General features: G+C 42.5%; 1 protein-coding gene across 2 annotated transcripts; it reads left to right on the forward strand.

The window, feature by feature from the left end:
- The first annotated feature begins 784 nt into the window (after positions 1–784).
- LOC141799780 (uncharacterized) lies at positions 785–18,842 on the forward strand. Of its 2 annotated transcripts, none has more exons than XM_074682137.1 (4): positions 785–1,274; positions 9,224–10,105; positions 11,826–12,101; positions 14,675–18,842. In XM_074682137.1, the coding sequence occupies exons 2-4, from the start codon at positions 9,301–9,303 to the stop codon at positions 16,696–16,698; spliced, it is 3,105 nt and encodes a 1,034-aa protein (XP_074538238.1). In that variant the 5' UTR covers positions 785–1,274; positions 9,224–9,300; the 3' UTR covers positions 16,699–18,842. The 2 variants fall into 2 exon arrangements, with proteins under 2 accessions (XP_074538238.1, XP_074538240.1); XM_074682139.1 differs by lacking the exon at positions 785–1,274 and adding an exon at positions 1,487–1,649.
- The last annotated feature ends 204 nt before the right edge of the window (positions 18,843–19,046 follow it).

Raw genomic sequence — 19,046 nt, forward strand, 5'->3', positions numbered from 1 at the left:
AATAGTCTTAACACAATTTGGGTGGGTTAGAGTTAAAATCTCCACAAAATTTATTCAGTGCCTAAAAAAATTGCAGGCTTTAATTACAAATCTCCTACTGATAGCATAAGTCATAATCCACGTGCAAGACTCAGATTACCATCTTTAAATATTCCTACTGCACCTATCCCAACCCCACAGCGTTTGTGCTGGCTCAGTAGTAATGTAATGGCATTACAACAATCCTCTGAGCCACACAGGTTATTTTAAGACTCAGGTGCACAGTGCAAATGATACTATGAATGTAACTACACTAGAAAGCGTGACTGCTGCTTTAAACCAGACTTGAAGAGCCTCCATATCTTTCTTGTCATCCTATGCAAGATTTCACCCCCAACAGCATGTCCGAACTAGAGTTGTTTTCTTGTGTAAGACTGGGAGACAATAAGACACAGGGGATGAAAGGGAGGCACCGAGCCAAGGTGCAGCATGAGGAAACAGTATCATCTTGGCTCAAGCTGGCTCACTCCCCTCTACAAACCCCTGGTTAGAGGGCAGGGAGCTAGAGTTTCATGCACAGCTCTGTTCCCTGCTCATTGTCCTCGCTGCTGCTGCTGCTGCAACACTGTGCCAAAAATGTCAGGTGCCTCCTCACCTGTCTCCACATGACTGTTGTCACACCAAGTTAGCGATCTAACTCAAGGCTTAGCGGCTCATTCCCAGTTTGTATATCTGAGAGAAAAACCCCAGAACCTGGATAGAGGCTCTGCACGCTGAGTGATGATGATGATGTCAATGCCAGTGTCGTCACATTTCGACTGGGCTCTGTCTGAGCAGGCTGCCGCTTTGTGAAAGGTATATAAGGTGAGACAGTGCTCTATCCGTGAGAGCGTGCGTGCCGGACGGCTGTGCTGTTGCGTAACAGACGTGCCAGGTTGTAGGTTGGTAGTAGGTTGGAGGGAAGGCAATCGTGTCTATCTGAGAAAAAAAAAAGCGAGAGGGAGGGAGCGATGTGGAAAGAGATGGAGCGGTCGGAGGGGGCGTTCATCTCTGTAGTCGCCCATGGCTGTAAGGCTCAGGCTGGCAGAAGTACAATCCTGCTGAATGCAGCCTCTATGCATTTCGAGAGCAAACCTTTTTACCCCAGCGAAGGATTTTAAAACAGTGCACACAGCAGGGGATATGAACTGAACCTGGGCTGAGGACTCACTTTTCTTTGCTGGTTCGGTATTTCCTAATCCTCATTCTCACTGCCGCAGAAGACGCCATCGGAGAGGAGCTGCACAGACCTGCAGGTAGGCTATATGAAATGGAAACAGATGGACATATGATAACAGTGAAGCGGCTGCTATGCGGCGATACTTTGCGCAGTGACGTCGTTTCTACCTGTGCCGCGGTAACGTTACCGGTTAAGATGGCTTTTAACTTTGGGATATTACGTTAGGTACTTTTTTTATTTTCACCTGTACAGAGTTTCACAAAGAGGGCACTGCTCTTGTGTGTAGTTAACGTAAACTAAGGCCTTCAAAAGAAAGTAAACTTGAAGCGGAAAAAAGTGCAGAGCAGTCATTTGTAGCCACGACATCCTCCTGCCTGCCGTTTGGATAGTAACGTAGACCAATATTGCACAGCAACGCCTCGTGAGCGACCGCAAATAATGCCTCGTGACTGTAAGTAGGATACATTAATTATTGTTGGTTTAATTGCTATATCATTAAATCCAAAGTATTCTTAACTGAAGCAGTTTAAACAGTAATGTGATGTGATCTAAGTATTGAATAGCCGACTAACACGTTGTTTTATTTTACAGTAAGTTTGCCTTTTACAATACTTTACTATCTATAATAATAGTGGAACGCTGCTCATGTGATTATGTACATGTTACTACAACCAAACACGTGCTCTTTTGTTATCCATATTCAGTTTGGGTGGATTTTCAGGGAAACTAGATCCATTTTGGTGATTCTCAAGCCCTTTGTGATCTAAAAATAAATCCCCACAGCTTCCAAATCACCCTCCTCTGTTAGCCTTCGCTGCACCATGCTCACCATGCTTTTTGGATGCTGAACAGATACAGGTAGCTTTCCATGTTTCATATCCTATTTATTTTCTGAGGGGGAAAATAAATAATGACAAACAGTTGAAAACAATCGAGTGCGTTGTGATAAAAAAAAAGAAGACACTTGTGAGCTATGTATCTGTTTGGCAGTTCTTGGCACGTGCGCAACGTGTTTCTTTGTTTCTGAAAGTGGATGGGCGTGTGTTTACTGAACAATAACCAGGGTAGGATAGCTCACCTGCACACGGGATGAGGCTCATAGATGGTCTGGATTCACCTGTTCCTCATCCAGCTGCGGGATGAGGGGGCAAAGTGGGGGGAAGACCGCGCCAATGCACCTCTGGCTGAAGAGCGCACAGGCAAAGCTGCTTTGAAGCGCTGCTGAGTGGAAGGCAATCCTGCCAGCTGGTTCAACAAAACAGCACATCCTGATACATTGATAATGGAAAAGGGCCACATTCATGTGAAAAGCTGATTTATTGCGATTTATTGACTGACTCCACATGGAGAAGTGGGGTTTAAATGTATGAGAACAGGTGATAAACATCTGCACACCTCAGTATGGAGTTACTTTTTGATAGGTTTAAATCTTCAGAGGAAAAATTGTGCCATATAAATGGCCTGATACATTGAAGCTGACTGCTGAATAATAGGAAACTGTCCAGTTTGCTCAGACATGACACACTGCCCGGAACAATCCGTCCTGAACAGAATTGCTTTTGCAGAAAGGAAAACAAAATATAAATCAAAGAAAGAAATAACCTCCAAAGCTCTAGACGTGATTTGTCCTTAAGTTCTTTGTCTGTGCTCATAAAATGTAATACGCACTGAGACCTACAAAATGATACTGTCGTTTTTTATATACATACAATCTGTTTGCAAGTTCAACGATTGCCACACAACACCCCACTTAACACAGCAGGCATTTTATTGCATCCAGCTGTAGCAGTGTGAGTTCTGGGTTGACGCTGAGCTGTGGTTTACATCTTGAACCAAGCAGAAGTTATGACTTTGGATGCCTGTAATCTGCTTGACTGAAAGTGTTTTTGTGGCTTGAGGTGGTTTAGCGGCTGTCTTAGTCAGTCACAGACTTAATATCTCTAAGGGTGTGATTCAAGGAATTTGTGTTGACCAACTTATGGTTATCCCTTGAATCACTGTTGATGATAGAAGTGATCTGGTGAGCTTTCTTTACAACCTGTCAATAAGCTATGTTTTACCTCTGAATGCAGGGCTGGATCTGTTAAAAATGTGTGTGTAGCATAGCCACAGCGCTCTTGAAATGCCTCCCTCTGACCTTCAGCCTTTGATCTGTGGCTTGAATGAAGGCGGAACATCAGTCAAAGATGTTTTGCAGCTCAGCACTTTTAAGCTGGCCATCCTCTTCAAATGAGGATCAAAAGCATCCACAATTGGTTCTGGAGCCTCCTCTCTTCATACGGCATGACCTCACTGTGTGGTCGGTGGCTCTGCTGGAGTTATCCCACCCTAGGCAGCGGAGTGCTACGAGAGAGCGGCATCTTTAACAGGCACTGGTTTGTCTGAGAAGCTGAATGGGCAGCTGTAGAGGTGCAGAAGTTGGGAAATGTTGCCTGCTACCTTACTGGAGAATTTAATTCATTTGAAAGCTCATATATCTCCTGGTATATACATCAGTTTCATAATGAAGAGCCTGTTTTATTAAATATTTTTAATGTCTCAGCTTTTATTGAAATAACCAAGAGAATATTGCCAGAGCTGTTTGCAATCCATATGTTATTCCAAGGTGTGGAATTTGTAACGGTCAAACCTGCGACCTCCCCCCACTACCCACATACCAAGTTAACCACACATACTTCCATTTCCCCTGCTCTCTGTTTCTCTCTGTGTCTCACATACTCACAAATTCACATACATACATGGCTACACAGTCCCAGCTCTCCCCTGCATGGCGCAGCACAAACAAGTTATACATCTGTATGCCAAGTAATCCTTAACTGCTCTCTTGGACTGAGCATTCGTTGCAGTGCAGCAGACCACACTGATACACAGCAGGTTTATTCCAGTCTCTGTGCGTCCGTCTCTGTGCTTTGCTCTGTCAATCTTCACTATTCCCCTGTCTTTGCTCTCTGTGTCTGTTCAGTTTGTGCTCTCACTGCAAAAATACTGCTTTCCTTCGCCTCATCGAATCTGATTCCTACAGTTGATTTCTTGTCATTTTTATCACTTGTTTTATGTTCTCTTTTGCCCATTAACAGACTCTTGTCTCCGGCTTGGACTACCTCTGTCCCTGGGTGACTTTGACAGCCAAATTCTGCTCATTATAGAGGCACACATTGATACTGAATGTGACAAGGTCTTGGTTACTCAAAGACATTGCCTCATAGTTTGATATAGGAAGTGACAGAGAGGACAAACATGTCTCCTACAAGTTTACACAAGGGTTGTTTAATTTCTACCTTGGTTTAAACATAAAAATGAAAAAAAAATAATTGGAAAGCTTGACTTTAAAAGTTAGTCTTGTCATTTATGAGTCCCAGAGGTCAGTTCCCATTAACTATGTTGATTCCTTCAGTTTCCTTTACGTTCACACTTGTGGTTATGAGCTCAGCTTTTCAGTACACTGCATGGTACACAAAAACGAGATCTCAATTGCTTGTAACAAGTCAAAAAATCTGCCAATGAAACAAGAAAAGTTTGCCAGAAAATTTCCATGAAACTAGAATAATGTCTTTATACAAGTCACTTTTCTCTTGTTTCATTGGCAGATTTTTTAAACTTGTTCCAAACAAGTCAAACCTCATTTTTGTATTAAAATATCTTGAATTGAGACTGGTAAGGTGAATGTAGCTCATATCAAGTCTGAAAGGGCATTTTCTACAGAAAATAAGTCAAAAACACTCAATAAGCTTCAAGTTTTTTGCAGTGTATCTCTCTGGGTTTTGGTGACCCTGTTTTTATCTGGGACCCCTTTCTGTCTGATACCTTAAAGGAGTGTGTTGTGATTGTTAAGTATTCAAATAACTGTTTAGTGATAGTTTTCCCAGTTGTTTTACTACCCCTTTGGATGTTATGTAATATTAAACCACTATTGGTGTTTTTTAGGCAACTGAGAGCTGTTTGCTATTTGCCATCAAATGACAAAACACTTCCACAGTAACATCATAATATTCTCAATGACACGAGAAAGCATCACTGCCAGTTGCTGTTAAACAGGTAAGGCACTGGAGAAAAACAGAGACTTCTAAAGCACCAAAGTGTTCTGAGAGGAACTTTTACTAAAAAAAAAAAAAAAAAAAAAAAAAGAACAAAAATAAGACTGTGTACAAACTTTACAAGGTAATATCAGAATAGGTATAGACATGTTGATCATTTCCATTCATATGTCCTATTTAACTAGCTTACAACAACAGGAGTAACTATTTCCTTATGTCTGCAGGGGTGGGTACTATTTTAATAATCAGCTAATAGTGAGCAGCAGTGACAATCCATCTCTAATGCAGATTCCAACTTTTAAAGCAAACAGATTGATGCTCTGTTCCTTTAGATTCCTCCACAGCAAAAACAGGCAAGTCAAAAAGAGAGCTCGAATAGTTTTGACTGTTTGCTTGTTGAATGCAAGGTTACAAAAAAAAAAACAGATTCCACCAATAATCTCACCTGGTAGTTAAAAAAGACAAAAAAGAAGACAAAAAAAGGAAAAGTTTAACAATAGGTTAAAAACCTGTATCACTCTGGTAAAGTTATGACAGTTTCGGCCAAGAAACCAGGCACTTTCAAAATAAAACTACTGATCAGGATGTAGAAAAAAAGTAATTTTAACCCACTTTTCAATGTAATAGCAAATTAAACATATATTCCTTTGTGATTATTAACATTAGCTGACATCTTTGTTTGGGCTCCTACACCTAATACCAAAGCTATTTTTAGCAAAGCATGCTAACACTTAAAACAAATGCTAACACTATAAGTTTAACCTGCAAAACATAATTTTAATGCTATCGTTAGCATTTAGCTTGAAGCATATCTACGTCTGTTTACAGCCTCAGAAAGCGGCTAGCGTAACCGTGGTCTGCTTGTGTTTGAATATGTGTGATGACTTTACATGTGGTAGGGGAACCAGAACAGTATTTACTCTATTAAGATATTTGCTTCAAGGCAAGTAAGTGTTTTTCTTGTCTTTTTGAGAATAGATCCACCTTTCTCTACACTGTAGGCAGACCATAAGAAGCTTGATCAAGATATCTCGAGCTTGTAGAGACACGTGTACATGAAAAGACACAGGTCCTTCTGTACACAAACAGAATCGTGTCTGCTCCTGGAGACATTCACACAAATTGATGGAAAATGTTCTCTGCCAGACTTTTTAGAATCTGGCAGTGGAGAGAGAAAGCATTTGGGAAGAAGGATACTCTCCAAAAGAACTTAACTGCCCATTCAACTCAGTAAAACTCCTTGTGTAAAGTACAGACATTTTCTGACCCTCTTAATAAATAAGCGTAGACATGACATCACTGTAATGATGAATAGATTAGTAGCAGCTGTGTTGAGTCATGTTATTGTGTAACTAGCAGGTCTATACTGTGGACAAGGAGTTTAAAGTAATCTTCAGACTGCTGCTTGCAGCTGTAATATTGCTTATTATCCGCTGGCATTTCCTGCTCTGGATAAAGAACGTATTGTGCGAGAGACAGTGACGACATCTACACAACATGCAAACCCCACTCAAATCTAACACAGAGTGATGTGCCTCCCCGCCCCCAGGAGCTGAACATGACAAAAATACTCTCACTGGCCCAGCACCCATCTGCTTTCTCCCTCTGGGACAATTATAAAGGGACATGCTGTCTAACTCATGAGCATATGGGTCTGTATTTTACTCACTGTTCAGAGGGATGTCGCGTTAAGACACTTTAGGGGATGAGAGGCATGTAATAGTCAAGGCAAATCCTAAAAATAGCCAAATGCACTGATCTAGAATTTTCTGGTTTTGGCATGCTATTCACTGCACCAACCATTTGTATTAGCATGATAAAGAAATAAGGTCGAATTGAGCAAATCCAGCCACATTTTTAGAGCACTGGCCAGCATGTTTGTGCATATGGCCATGTGTAGAGATGAGATTAATGATGAGAGTTTCCAAAGCAGCAGCAGCAGCAGCAGCGTGTTTCTGTCCTCTCACTTAATCTTATTGGCCTCATTAATCTCTCTCTTAATACAAATACATAGGCTGGGGTATGCTGGATTACACTGGATCCAGATAGTGTGTTTACTAAAAGCAGTTTCTCAATAGTCAGGTTGTTTATGTGTGGCTGCCAGAGACTTCACACCTGCCTCAGTAACCTCAGAGGAAAGGTGAAGCAGGCTCAGTTTTCCCCCACATGCTTTCCTGGAGGGACCACCATGCCTTTGCTTAGACCACAACAAACCTGCTCATCTTGAAACACAGCTTCCTCGTGATTCTTCTCCTTTCTCCTAAATATTTTGCTCCTTGTTTTCAGTCACTTTGTATCCACAAGCCATCTCCAAATCCTCTGAAATTATGGCCTCACATGCTCCTCTCAGTCTTAATTTCTGTCAGATTGCCTCAGTTCCTGCTCCCTCCCTATGCTGTACCCTCTGTTGTCAGCTTCATTACCATCATCATCCCTCCTCCACCTTCTCTAACCTTCCATCTTTATCTTTTTCCTTTTGCCTACTCGTCTTTCTTATCTCTTTATTCTCTTATCCACCTTATCACTCTATCTCAGTACTCCTTTCAGCCTGTGTTGAAACAGCTCCAGTCAAGAGGGAACAAGCAAAACAGAAGGTAAAGGGGAAAACAGCAATTAATCATATGTTGGATTGGCCAACAGCCTACTACACTGGGAGAAGAAGAGGTGGATTAGACAGGAAAGAAAAATAAACACTGGAGCTTCTGTGAGTAGGTGGAGATTGAGATAGAGTAGCGCTTCTATTACTGCACTCTTGGATGTTTTTTTTCTCTGCAGCTGCTCTTGTGTAACATCAACACAATAAAAATGGAAAACAAAACATTACTGAAAGCAAAAAGCGAGCTAAGATTTTATTTTGTATGCTTACTTCTCCAAATACCTACAGTATGACCTGTGACTTCCTGCTTGATGACTGACCCCTTGTTCACACCCACATACTTACACATGTTCTTTCCATACACTCACACACGTTGCTCACATCTTAAATGTGCCGGTGAGCACGAATTGCACATGCCAGCCATAGCGTGCAGCTGCAGTCACTTCTCAGAGAATAAGACACTGCGGCTGTGAATGGACCTTAGGTGAGTCACAGGCAGCAGAATGGACTCTCCCATAGGCACTGATTTCTCTTTCTGTGCATCCCCTCCTCCTGTTTCATCCGGAGTTTCACAGTGACGCTGACTGCCACTCCTCAAGGTTATCTCCCACTGTGAGTCATATGTAGATACTGATGTGAAAAAGGGAGGTTTGTGTTAGTCAGAGGCTTAAACTGTAGAAGAAAATGGGTGTTTTCAAATTAAAAAAGGTGCATGTTGAGGAGGGGATGTGACAGGCAGCTGTTTAGCGAGATGACTTGCAGGATTGCGTAACCCTCAAGAGACGGGAGATTTCTGCGTGTCACTGGGCTTTCAGAGCTTCACTACACTAGGTGTTAAAGCTGTCAGCATCCATAGCTCACACAAAACTAAACAGAATAGGGAGTAGTGGAACCAAATATGTAAGATTCACATGTAGAAAAAAAAAGCTGATATTCATCCAAAGACATTTTAGGCAGAGATAGTGAGAGAAAAAAGTTTGTGTCCATCTGCCACAGAGGAAAACCATCTGCAAACTCTGTTTTTAGTCTTCATCATTTGGATGGATCTCCTTGTTATAAAAGTTAACACACTGAACTCTTGCGTTTGCATGTGTCATCATATGTGCCATATTTCCTGAAACCATATACCTGACAAAACCCTGAGTGTCTCAGTATTGTGCTACTAAAACTTATAGGATTGGACTTCTGAATCAATACATCGATGCTACAGCAGTTCTTTGATTCCCACAGATATTTTCTGTTTCATGACTCTAAAGAACACTCAGGTTTATGTGAGTAAGTCAGAGATGAAATAACTTTTTTGGCTTGTTTCCCTTCACTTTGTTTAAATGCCATCAGTGCTTGTTTGGTCTGTTTGTGATTCATGAGCTCAAGATTTTTTTTTTGTGTCAACAGAGGCAACGTGGAAGAATGGTGTGACACAGGCAGGCAGCCAGAGGGACCAGTCACAGCTGACCACTCAGAGGCAGACCATGGCCACGTGTCTTCTTTTCCTTGGCTTCCTCCTCTCCCTACTTTATCCTTCAGATGCCCAAACCATCATCGGCTCTTCTCCATCCTTCTCCCGTCTAAACCTCCCTATAAATGCCACACCTCAGCCAACCAAACAGAGTCCTAGATTCTGGCCTTCTCTGCCTCCCAGAGGGCGCAGCGATGTGCCTATCAGAGCTACAGCCCAGGATAGAGTGACAACTTTGACTGCAGTAACACAGGGTCAGAGAACATCCAGTCCTTCTGCACAGTCCACTTCGTCTTTTATATCTGCCCTTTCGACACAGAACCTCAGCAGCGGACCAGTTTTAACTCAAACTGCCGCCTCCAGGCCTAGAACTGACACAGCCAGCTTAGCAATGATTACTGCGTTAGCTAAAGGGGATGCTACAACAAAAGACTCAATTCCACCTTTGCCCACTTTGCCCTCCTCTGCTGTCATTGAGTCTGCAGGTGTAAAATCTATAACTCCACGGAAAGAAACTTTTATAGACACAGATGATGATGATCCACAGGGGTTGGGATCAGGTAGTATTATCACAATGACAGAGGAGTCACCTGTTTCTTCGCCATCAGCTACAGATGAAATGGCACAGTATCGACCTGAGGATCAGACTGTACTATCGAAGGTTTCTGATGCAAAAACACCAACGAGGAGAAGCCAGACTGTGAAGCCTCATCTGTTTGAGCTTACAACGGCCAATCAAGCATCTGCACAGACTGAGATCAGGGCCACACCGTCCCCTTTGGTGACACAGGCCACACTTCGGACTGCAGTGTTAGCAGGTGAGACATATGACGACACATGCTCCATGACATTTAGATAAACCTTTACTTCATGTTGGAAACTTTCCATGGAAATTGATAGGGCTTTTAGGGAGTTTTTTAGGAATTCATGTTAACTGCATTTCAGTCAGCAACACTCTTGTCATACATTGAACCATTTATTGCCAAATAGATAGTTAGAATTGGCGTTATTGCTCTATTTTTCAGAGTACTCCCTGAGTTACCCGAGAGCCTGCTCAAGATTTCTAGAGGAGTGCATAGCAAAACCCCATACATACATACAGATCAAAAAGATCAATAAGATACATACAGAGTCTAAATAGCTGGGTTGAAGGAGGAGTTATTAAGACAGCGGCAGCTGAGTAGCAAAGAGGAAAAAGGGATAAGACAGAGTGAGAAGTGATTTAAAAACGGTGCCTTGTCTTTAGACACACGCTGTGATTGGTTGAGAGGGGTTAGAGATTGAACATCAGCCTGTCAGCTGATCGCAACTGGGCGTATGACTTCCGTGTCCTGCATGAACTTATGCTAACTGCATTTACCTGGTTATGTTTTTATAAATCAACATTAAACATTTTGTTTTTTTTATAAGCAGACACAACATGTCCAATGCAATAATTTTAAGTCATATTGTAAATTAATTTTCAAGAATTTTTCCTGAGTCTAAGGGCACGGTCACACTGGCCATCCAAACCATGCCATGCTTAGGCACGATTGCCCCCCTGCAGCGCTGTTCCCCAGCTGGAGAGTACGGCCAGCGGTCACACTACCCCTATATGAACCAGACTTTAGCGGGTATCAACGACACGCGCATGGATCGCCTACGTCATCGTGAAGTGTCTGTTTACATGAAGCGCGATCTCATCAGAGTCAACGCAATAAGACACAGAGAACACTGCTACAACTTTAGTGACTTTCGGACCTATATTAAGTCGTTTTCGCCCAACTCAGCCCTCCAACACCCCTGCTATATCTAAAATGATTGTCAAGAGATGCACTCGCAGCGGCCATACCTCATAGATCGCACGCGCTGTCCGCGTGCTTGTGCTCCTGCATGAAGTAAACCATGCCGAAGCCCACCTCTCGAAAGCGTGCCAAAGCACGGAAGCAAATCGTGCTTGGGCACGGCATGGTTGCGGTCACACTGGCCATTTCAAACATGCTTTAGGGCTGAAGCGTGCTTAGGCACGGCACGGTTGACCAGTGTGACCACGTCCTAAGTGTCATGAATAAAGTCATAAATATTTTTCATGGCAAGTCTCTAAAAATTTTACACATTTTAATGAGCATTTTGTTAACTTAACCTAAATGTGCCCATAACTTGAAATGAAATCAAACCATCAAATGTCTTTACCATCATAACTAACCTTGACAGGACTTTTAGATCCCAAATGCAAAAATGTGGTCTCAGTGGAAATGCTGTAGGCTAGTGAAGTAGTGATCAATGATGATCAAATGTGCTTGGAATTGTTTGCACATTTGATTCATGGTACACAGTTGAATTTGCATTCAATCAGATTCAACCAAGTTCATTTTTGAAAACCTCATTTGAGTTAACATTTCTGAAAATTTCCCAGAAAGTTGTAGAAAAATTCATTTAAGTTGACAGCAACAAAACCCTGAAAATTTCCATCCAGAGCTCTAAATTCCCAAGAAAATGTTTGGAAACTTTCCTGGAATCTACACCCCTTTCTAAACAAGTCTTTCTCAATGTTTTAAGGAGAGTTGACTGCAATCACTCCTCCGACTACACGGGTTACTCCAAAGCAGGACTCTGCAGCTGAGACATCGCCCCAAACGACGACCACCACCACCACAGGCCCTGTTGATAAACCAGCAAAGAATGCAGGACAGCCAGCCCCTGCCACAACACCACAATCGACCAACACATCTACAACCAGTGTGTTAACAACCCCCAAAACAACAAATCAACCCAACAAAACAGCACGACATGGAAGAAATAGAGCCAGCACAACTATACAGACATCAAGGACAGGTAAGAAAAGAACACCCTGTGCTTTCTGTTTGACTATAGCTGCAGAGTGTCCATTATCCTTTGATTATAAATGGAAATATTTGTGCAGCTGTGACTCTTTTACTGGAAGACTCTGGAAACGGCTTCAAAGGGGGAAAGAATCAGAGAAACTTTTCCATGAAAAGTGGGGTGGTAGCTGTGTGGGGTAAACCAAGTGAAGGAGGAAAGAATGATCAAGAGGTGAAAGGGAGGGTTCAAGAGGGGGGCGGGTGGAATCCAGGCAAAGAGAGATAGACAAGAAGAGAGTGGGGTTTGTGAAAGAGACAGTGGGGAATACAGATGAGGGTAGATAGGGTGGGTGAAGTGGGCTTGAAGAAAGGTACAAGCATAGAAATGCAAGGAGTGGGGAGGGTAATGAAATCCAGATGCATGGAGGAAAGGATGAAGAGGGGAGAGAGGAGGAAAAAGTAGAGGAAAAGGAAAAGCATGACACATGGAGTATATGAGGCAGTCACTAAGATACCATGAGAAAAACATCTTAATGTCGTACAGGCGCTCCTGTTCCATGACCACATTTGAAGTCTAGAGGGAGGTGTCTCGAAAGTATGAACAGCCTGATCCACGTCAGAACCAGTTTGAACTGTTTGCATGTTTGCCTCCACAGTTGAGTCTGTGTAATAAATGAATGTATGTCCTTTGAGATAAAACAGGATATTTATTTTGGTAGTTACTTGCACCATGTGGACATATAAGGCAGTGCAAGCAGGGAAAGCAGTGGGCATGTGTGTGCGTATGTGTGTTGAAAAAAAACTGAAGGGTACGGGAAAGTTTAAGTGTATCCAGCTGTGAAATCTGATCAGAACATCTGGAATGTGTCTGGATCTTGCTCCTGTGAGGAAAAAAAGTTTTAGGGAAGGAAGTAAAACATACCTTTGGATAAATAAAGACGTGTGTCTGTGATCTGAGTGCAGAACGCACTGGAGTGAGTCTGCAAGCGAAATGGTGAGTATGTGTGTGTGTGTGTGTGTGTGTGTGTGTGTGTGTGTGTGTGTGTGTGTGTGTGTGTGTGTGTGTGTGTGTGTGAGTGAAGAGCAGTGGAGCGGAGTGGTGCCAGAAGGTGAAACACATGTTAGAGGGAGTAATCAGTCAGTGTGTCAGCTTTATGGATGCCTTCTACGGTTTGAGGACGGGCTTTTAAAGGCTGATAGTTGGAGCGTTTAACCACTAATCATGTTGTTCCCCCATCCATCAAGTCAACATTAGTTTGTGTTAAACAATTCCTATGATATAATCCTAGCCCCCAAACCCTGTGGCAACCACTTTTTCCTAAGCACCTCATTAGTAATAGAGCCATCATGTTTTTGAGTTCACTGGTTTCCAAAGTACCATTTCATTGTCCTTCCTCTGTTTGTTATTGTATACGGTCTTTTAAGCTGCGTGTTAGCCATACACTTAGTTCACAAAGCTCATGGTGATGAAGGGCCCTGGGATTATAATAGTGTTGGGTGTTTCCAGGAGGATAAGGTGGAGTGCCTTAAACAAACAGAAGTATGTGTTAGCATGAGAAAAGCCAGAGAGAGAAAGAGAGAATAAGGTACCACATTGGGGAGGTGTTGTCTTGTCCCATGACTCATGCATTATGTGTTTAATTACTCTTTTCATACAATGGAAGGTGACCTTTAGTGCCATGAAAACTTCTCATAAATGGAATGTTTTTATAAGTTAGTTATGTATCGTAAAAGCATAAAGAGATAAAGTGTTTCCTGGTTCATGGGTTAATTTTGCAGTGAACTGTTATGTAATTCCTGTAGCTGTTCTTTTAATTACATCACATTAAGCAACTGCACATTTATTCCAGTTAGTTCTGTACAGCTCAATGTCTGCTACATTAATTTAAACACTGTCATGTTGTGGCCATGTATTTGAATCATAACCAGATTTTCTCATTTTGCTAATGTAGTTCTTTTTATTAAACAAGGTCATGCCCCCTTTTGAAATATCTTTTCATTAGCTGATGCAAATGAAAGCAACACGCTATTAGACTTTGGTAAAAGGATTGTCCAAATCATGTGTCATCCCATTTAACAGATGCATTATTTTGTTAAAAATGCCCCTGTGTGTGTTTATTAGAACAGTTACGTTAGCACAGAGGAGTGCTGTCTGTGGTTTAAGTATGTTATTTCAATAATTAGCTATTTTTGAGACTTAATTTGCAGCTCATTGGTTGATTCACATGCAGTATTTGGCCTCAGTTAAGCAGGCAAATGAAAACAACTGTTTCAACCTATTATGTATTTAATCTTACAGTTTAATGAGATTCCTGATCAGACTTGTCTTCATATTTGCTATGTATGAGTAGACCTTGGTAAAGTGGTTGTTTGAGTACAGTAATGAGCTTAAGGGCTTCACGGTTCCAGCTTTTGTCTTTAATGGGGAGCTACACCCCTCTAGTGGCTACAAATTAGGATTTCATGTTCTGTTTTATCACTATCCTACCATTCAAACTAATGCCGTTAACAGAATGTGAATTGAATTAATGTTTGAGTTTCATATTTTAGAAATTTTAATCTCTGTTTTTTGTTTTTGTCTTTAAGGGAACTCTTCCTTCCTTGCTACTGGTGTTGTACCTGTTGCCCGAACAAAGTTAAGCCCCACTTATCAGACCAGTATTGTTCAGAAGAACCTATCCATCCTCCTAGGACATCCTCACCAAGCTCCACACTCCACTTTAAATCCAGTCCCCACCCCCGGTGCCAGCCCCTCACCCAATGCCACACTTCTATACTGGGGCGACCTGAGTCGAACTTTGGCTTTTGCCTGGGAGCTGCATGTCTATGGCTCTGCGAGCCTTTTCCTTCTCCTGTTTGCTGGAGCTGCTCTCGGCCTCACTCTTTCCCCCGGTGCAAACTGTCCACATCGAGGGGCTCTTGCACTTGCCAACGCTCTGTTGTTTCTGGTTGGAGGCCTTAGGGCGGCTTTGTTTCTAATTGATCCCTACGGCACAAGAAAGTTCCTCCCTCGTCCTGCAGTTGCAGCCCTTTACAACTTGCCTCTACACCTGCTTGTGTGGGCACAGGCTGCCTTGGCTCTGCTTGCAATGAGGGTTAAAGGAGTAAGTGTGTTAACTCCAACCTTGGAGCGTCCACCTCTTGTCGCTGTGTTAGCTGTGTTACAGTGTACCCTTCTACTCGCAGCAGATCTACTTTCCCCTGCTCTGTCCCCCTTGGTGCCTGTCACCCTTCAGGTCCTGTCCCTGTGCTGGGGTCTGATTCTGTGTCTGGGCTTTCTCTGCTACGTCTTTCCTCGTTTACGTTGTCCTCTAAATCCCTACCCTGGAGCCCCTGAAGAAGCAGGGCGAAAGGTGTGGACAGGGAGAAGGTGGATGGGGGTGAGTCTGGGGAGAGTGCTTGCAGTGTGTGCAGTTCTGGGATCTCTGTGCTGTGGGCTGCATGTACACGCTACTTTGTGGCTCTATGGACTATTGGGGGACTGGACAAGCTTCAACTGGGGATGGTGGCTGGTGCACTTCTGGGCTCGTCTTCTTGAGCTTTCATGGGGGTTATCCCTCCTTGTCTTGGGTTCATGGGTGTTCTGGAGACCTCAGGGATGCAGGGGAAGAGAGGAGACTGGACAAGATGGTAGGGGAGCAGGAGACCTGCCATCCCCTGGACAGTCTGTTGGCTCTAACCAAAGACACACTTGCTGGTCCAAGATTGTCCAGAGCCTGAGGGGGAAGCCCTGCAGAAAGTCTGACAGTAATGGGGTGGGAGGGGGTGGAGGAGGAGGAGGGGGAGCACCTGGGGAGGTTCCTAACAACTGGGCTGGCCAGGAGCGACCTGGTGCTGACATCAGCAAGAGTCTGATCAGGAATCAGAACCATGAGCAGTCCACAGCTCAGCCACGCTGCGTCAAAGACAGCAACAGGGGGCGAAACCACAGAGGCCACTCTGCAGAAAGAGGCATATCTGACGGCTCCACGGGCTCCCTACTGAGACTGCAGGCATTTGGACGGCCTCCCCAGCGCTCAGTGAGTGGTAGCCTGGATCAGGACAGAGACACTTCATTGTCTTTTTACGAGTTTGACCTAAGGCCTCCATCTCCCATCGACCTGACCCGCAGTATAGATGAAGCACTGCACCGGGAGCATCTGCTCGAAGGAGGGAGCTTGTTTCATCCTTTAAACCCTACCTCACAGTCCCCTTCCCCGGGATCTGGGGTCAGCCCAGGGCCTTGGCTCCGCAGGAACAGTGATCCTCAGCTGCTATCTGAGAGCAGTGATGCCCAAACAGAGTCTTCCATGCCACTGGGGGGCAGCGTTCTTAGCAGTGTTCCCAGCAGACAGGTGACTGCACCCCCAACACCTTCCCACCAGGGTCACAGGTGGGCTGGGAACACTGTAAGTGTCCCTTCATCAGTGTCCTGCCCTGTGTCGCTTCAACCTTCCAGAACATCAACAGGACATCTGGAGGATGGAGTGGACGACACACGGCCGTTCATCACCCCAGACTCAGAGAGGGCGCGAGGGAGGGCTGGAAGGCCTGTGGGGTCACGGAGTTACCTGGAGGTCAGCAGACATGACGACTCTGCCAGTGTCAGTAGTGAAATAATTGATCTTTGAACTGAACCAGGGACCAATGACTGCACATCACAACACAACACATTCATTTGTTTCAACAAATACTGGGATTTATTCCATAGAACTGTCTGAAAATCAATTATTTTTTAAAGAAAGAAATACTTCAAAGTGTCTCTGGGTGATAACCATGAAGGATATCACTCAGTTGCCTTTTACTGATAGATATGATATTCTTTTACTTCAGGAGTAAAAAATGGGAGCTAAAGCACAGGTAAACAAAACACAAATCTTGTAACTCTTTCCATCTTTCACACACTTTATTTCCTTCCATTTTTCCCTATTATTTCCTCACATTCAAAGCATCATATTAGTAAGTCTGTCGGTGTACTAGTTTCATACTTACATGTCAATGTTAGATCTGCAACTTCCTGTCTGTGACCAGCACCACTGAGTCTCATTAAGTTTGGTGACTTAAAGCTAAGAACAGCTTGAAGCTTCCCCAATCCTGTTGTTTCTGTGGGGAAAAAAGTATGCATTGCTACAACTATGTAAATTTCAAAGCTTTCATAGTTTTCATTTTCTGTCTTCAACATTTCAATTTTGTTTGTGATGTAAACATGTGCCATACATAGACTTGATTGGTTCTGTGCTACTTCTATGGATCTCTGTACCTGTTTGCTGGGATGAACCCTTTATATCATCTTACCAGTATCATAGTGACTCAGCACAAGATTATTCATTCTAAGCTGCTAACATGCTGTTCTGTTGTCTGTGTCCAGTCTGCATTGTATGATGATGTTAATCTGGCTTCTTAAACACAGAGGTAGTGAACACGGGCAGACGTGCATATGAAAATGTTGCTGTACTTTAAAATGAGCTTCAAGCATTTCACGATTAAGACTGAAGCATCACAGCTTGTTATTTGATGCAAGAAAAAGTTTCTGCAAAAAATAATTATGCACCATGACTGCATTTCTGTAGAATTTGACTAAGAATGTAAAACATAATCATGATCCTATCTGTTGCATTGAATCAATTGGGACTTTTCCATATGTTAACTATTGAAATGCTGCATAGCTTTGCAGGGCTGCACTCCACAGGACTGGCTTGGCATGAACCTCAGATACTCTAGACCTTACTCAATAACAGAGCACTTCACAGTAAAGCCTGAGCACTAGACTGAAGTATTTTACTACTTAAGAGGAAAATATATTTCAATTATACAATGTATCAGCAACAGTGTAAATAATGTTATTTTTGATGTTCATGAATAAAGGTGTATTTGAAACCTAGTTGTAGTTCTTACTGTGAAAGACAATCTAAACAGGTGTTTCTTTTGTGTCTCAGCTCTACAGTAAGTTGAACTATTTTGACGTCAGACTGTGGCCTGTTTTGAAGGACAAGCATAGGTGCAACATTTATACTTGACTCCAGAGTTTTAGGTTTGTACTTTTGAGGCTGTTTAAAGTGTTTTTATGATACAGGTTGTTCATAATGAAAAATGACGATGAAGTTCCGCTGGATTGTGATCTCTAAATGACAAAAAGTGTGACAGTAAACAGGCAAAGGAACCATATTTATTGTTCTGACTAAAGTTGAACTCGTTTAACATTCTCATCTTTTATTTCTTAAAAATGTTGATCAAATAGATTCAAATTAATTTTTAAATTACTTTGTGAATGGGATTTCAGTTTGTAAATGGGATTTCAGTTTCTGTTGCAAATGCAAAACACTCCAAAGAAGTATCATTTTTCTAAGATAGACATCAATTTGGAATAAAAACTGATTTAAGCCTCTGTCTCCAACTAGAGCAGGTCAGCGATTAGTTTTCCAGTTACATTAGGGTAACCTGAAGTAAGTCCCTGTGATGTGAGCTGTTTGACTTGTTCAGTGATTGAGGTACGGTGGCCTTCTGTTGTCTACATTCCAATCAACCCATAAGATTTCACTGTAATGGTCCACATCGTGACCGCTTTCCCTTTTTGACCAGGGTGCTTTAACACCCGTCTTGTTCTCTCCTCAACAAAATATGTAAATGTGCCATAGACAAATGCAATATTGTGCCCGCTAGTCACAGTGCAACAGTACAGTGTTATGTTGATGTTTATTATGCTCATTGGACTTTTTGTTCTTGTATTTCTGGCTGAGTTTCATGTCTGGATTTTAATAAAAACAGAAAAAAATTATACTCTTCATTATTTCATTGCTTTTAAACTTTTGTTTCAGAGGGAAAAAGCTTGTGATGATAACTGAATGGATTTTCTAAACTGGATGTTCCCTATTGGAGGACTAAAAATGCCAAAAAGAAATATATAAATACATAAATTTATTATATACATAATTGATTAAATAAAGGGTTATGTCAATAATTTTAAATACTGGGGAAAAAA

Source organism: Halichoeres trimaculatus, unplaced genomic scaffold (assembly GCF_033239565.1).
Source record: "Halichoeres trimaculatus isolate MK-OKI-2021-1 unplaced genomic scaffold, fHalTri1.1 fHalTri1_scaffold_11, whole genome shotgun sequence".
Classification (NCBI taxonomy): domain Eukaryota; kingdom Metazoa; phylum Chordata; class Actinopteri; order Labriformes; family Labridae; genus Halichoeres; species Halichoeres trimaculatus.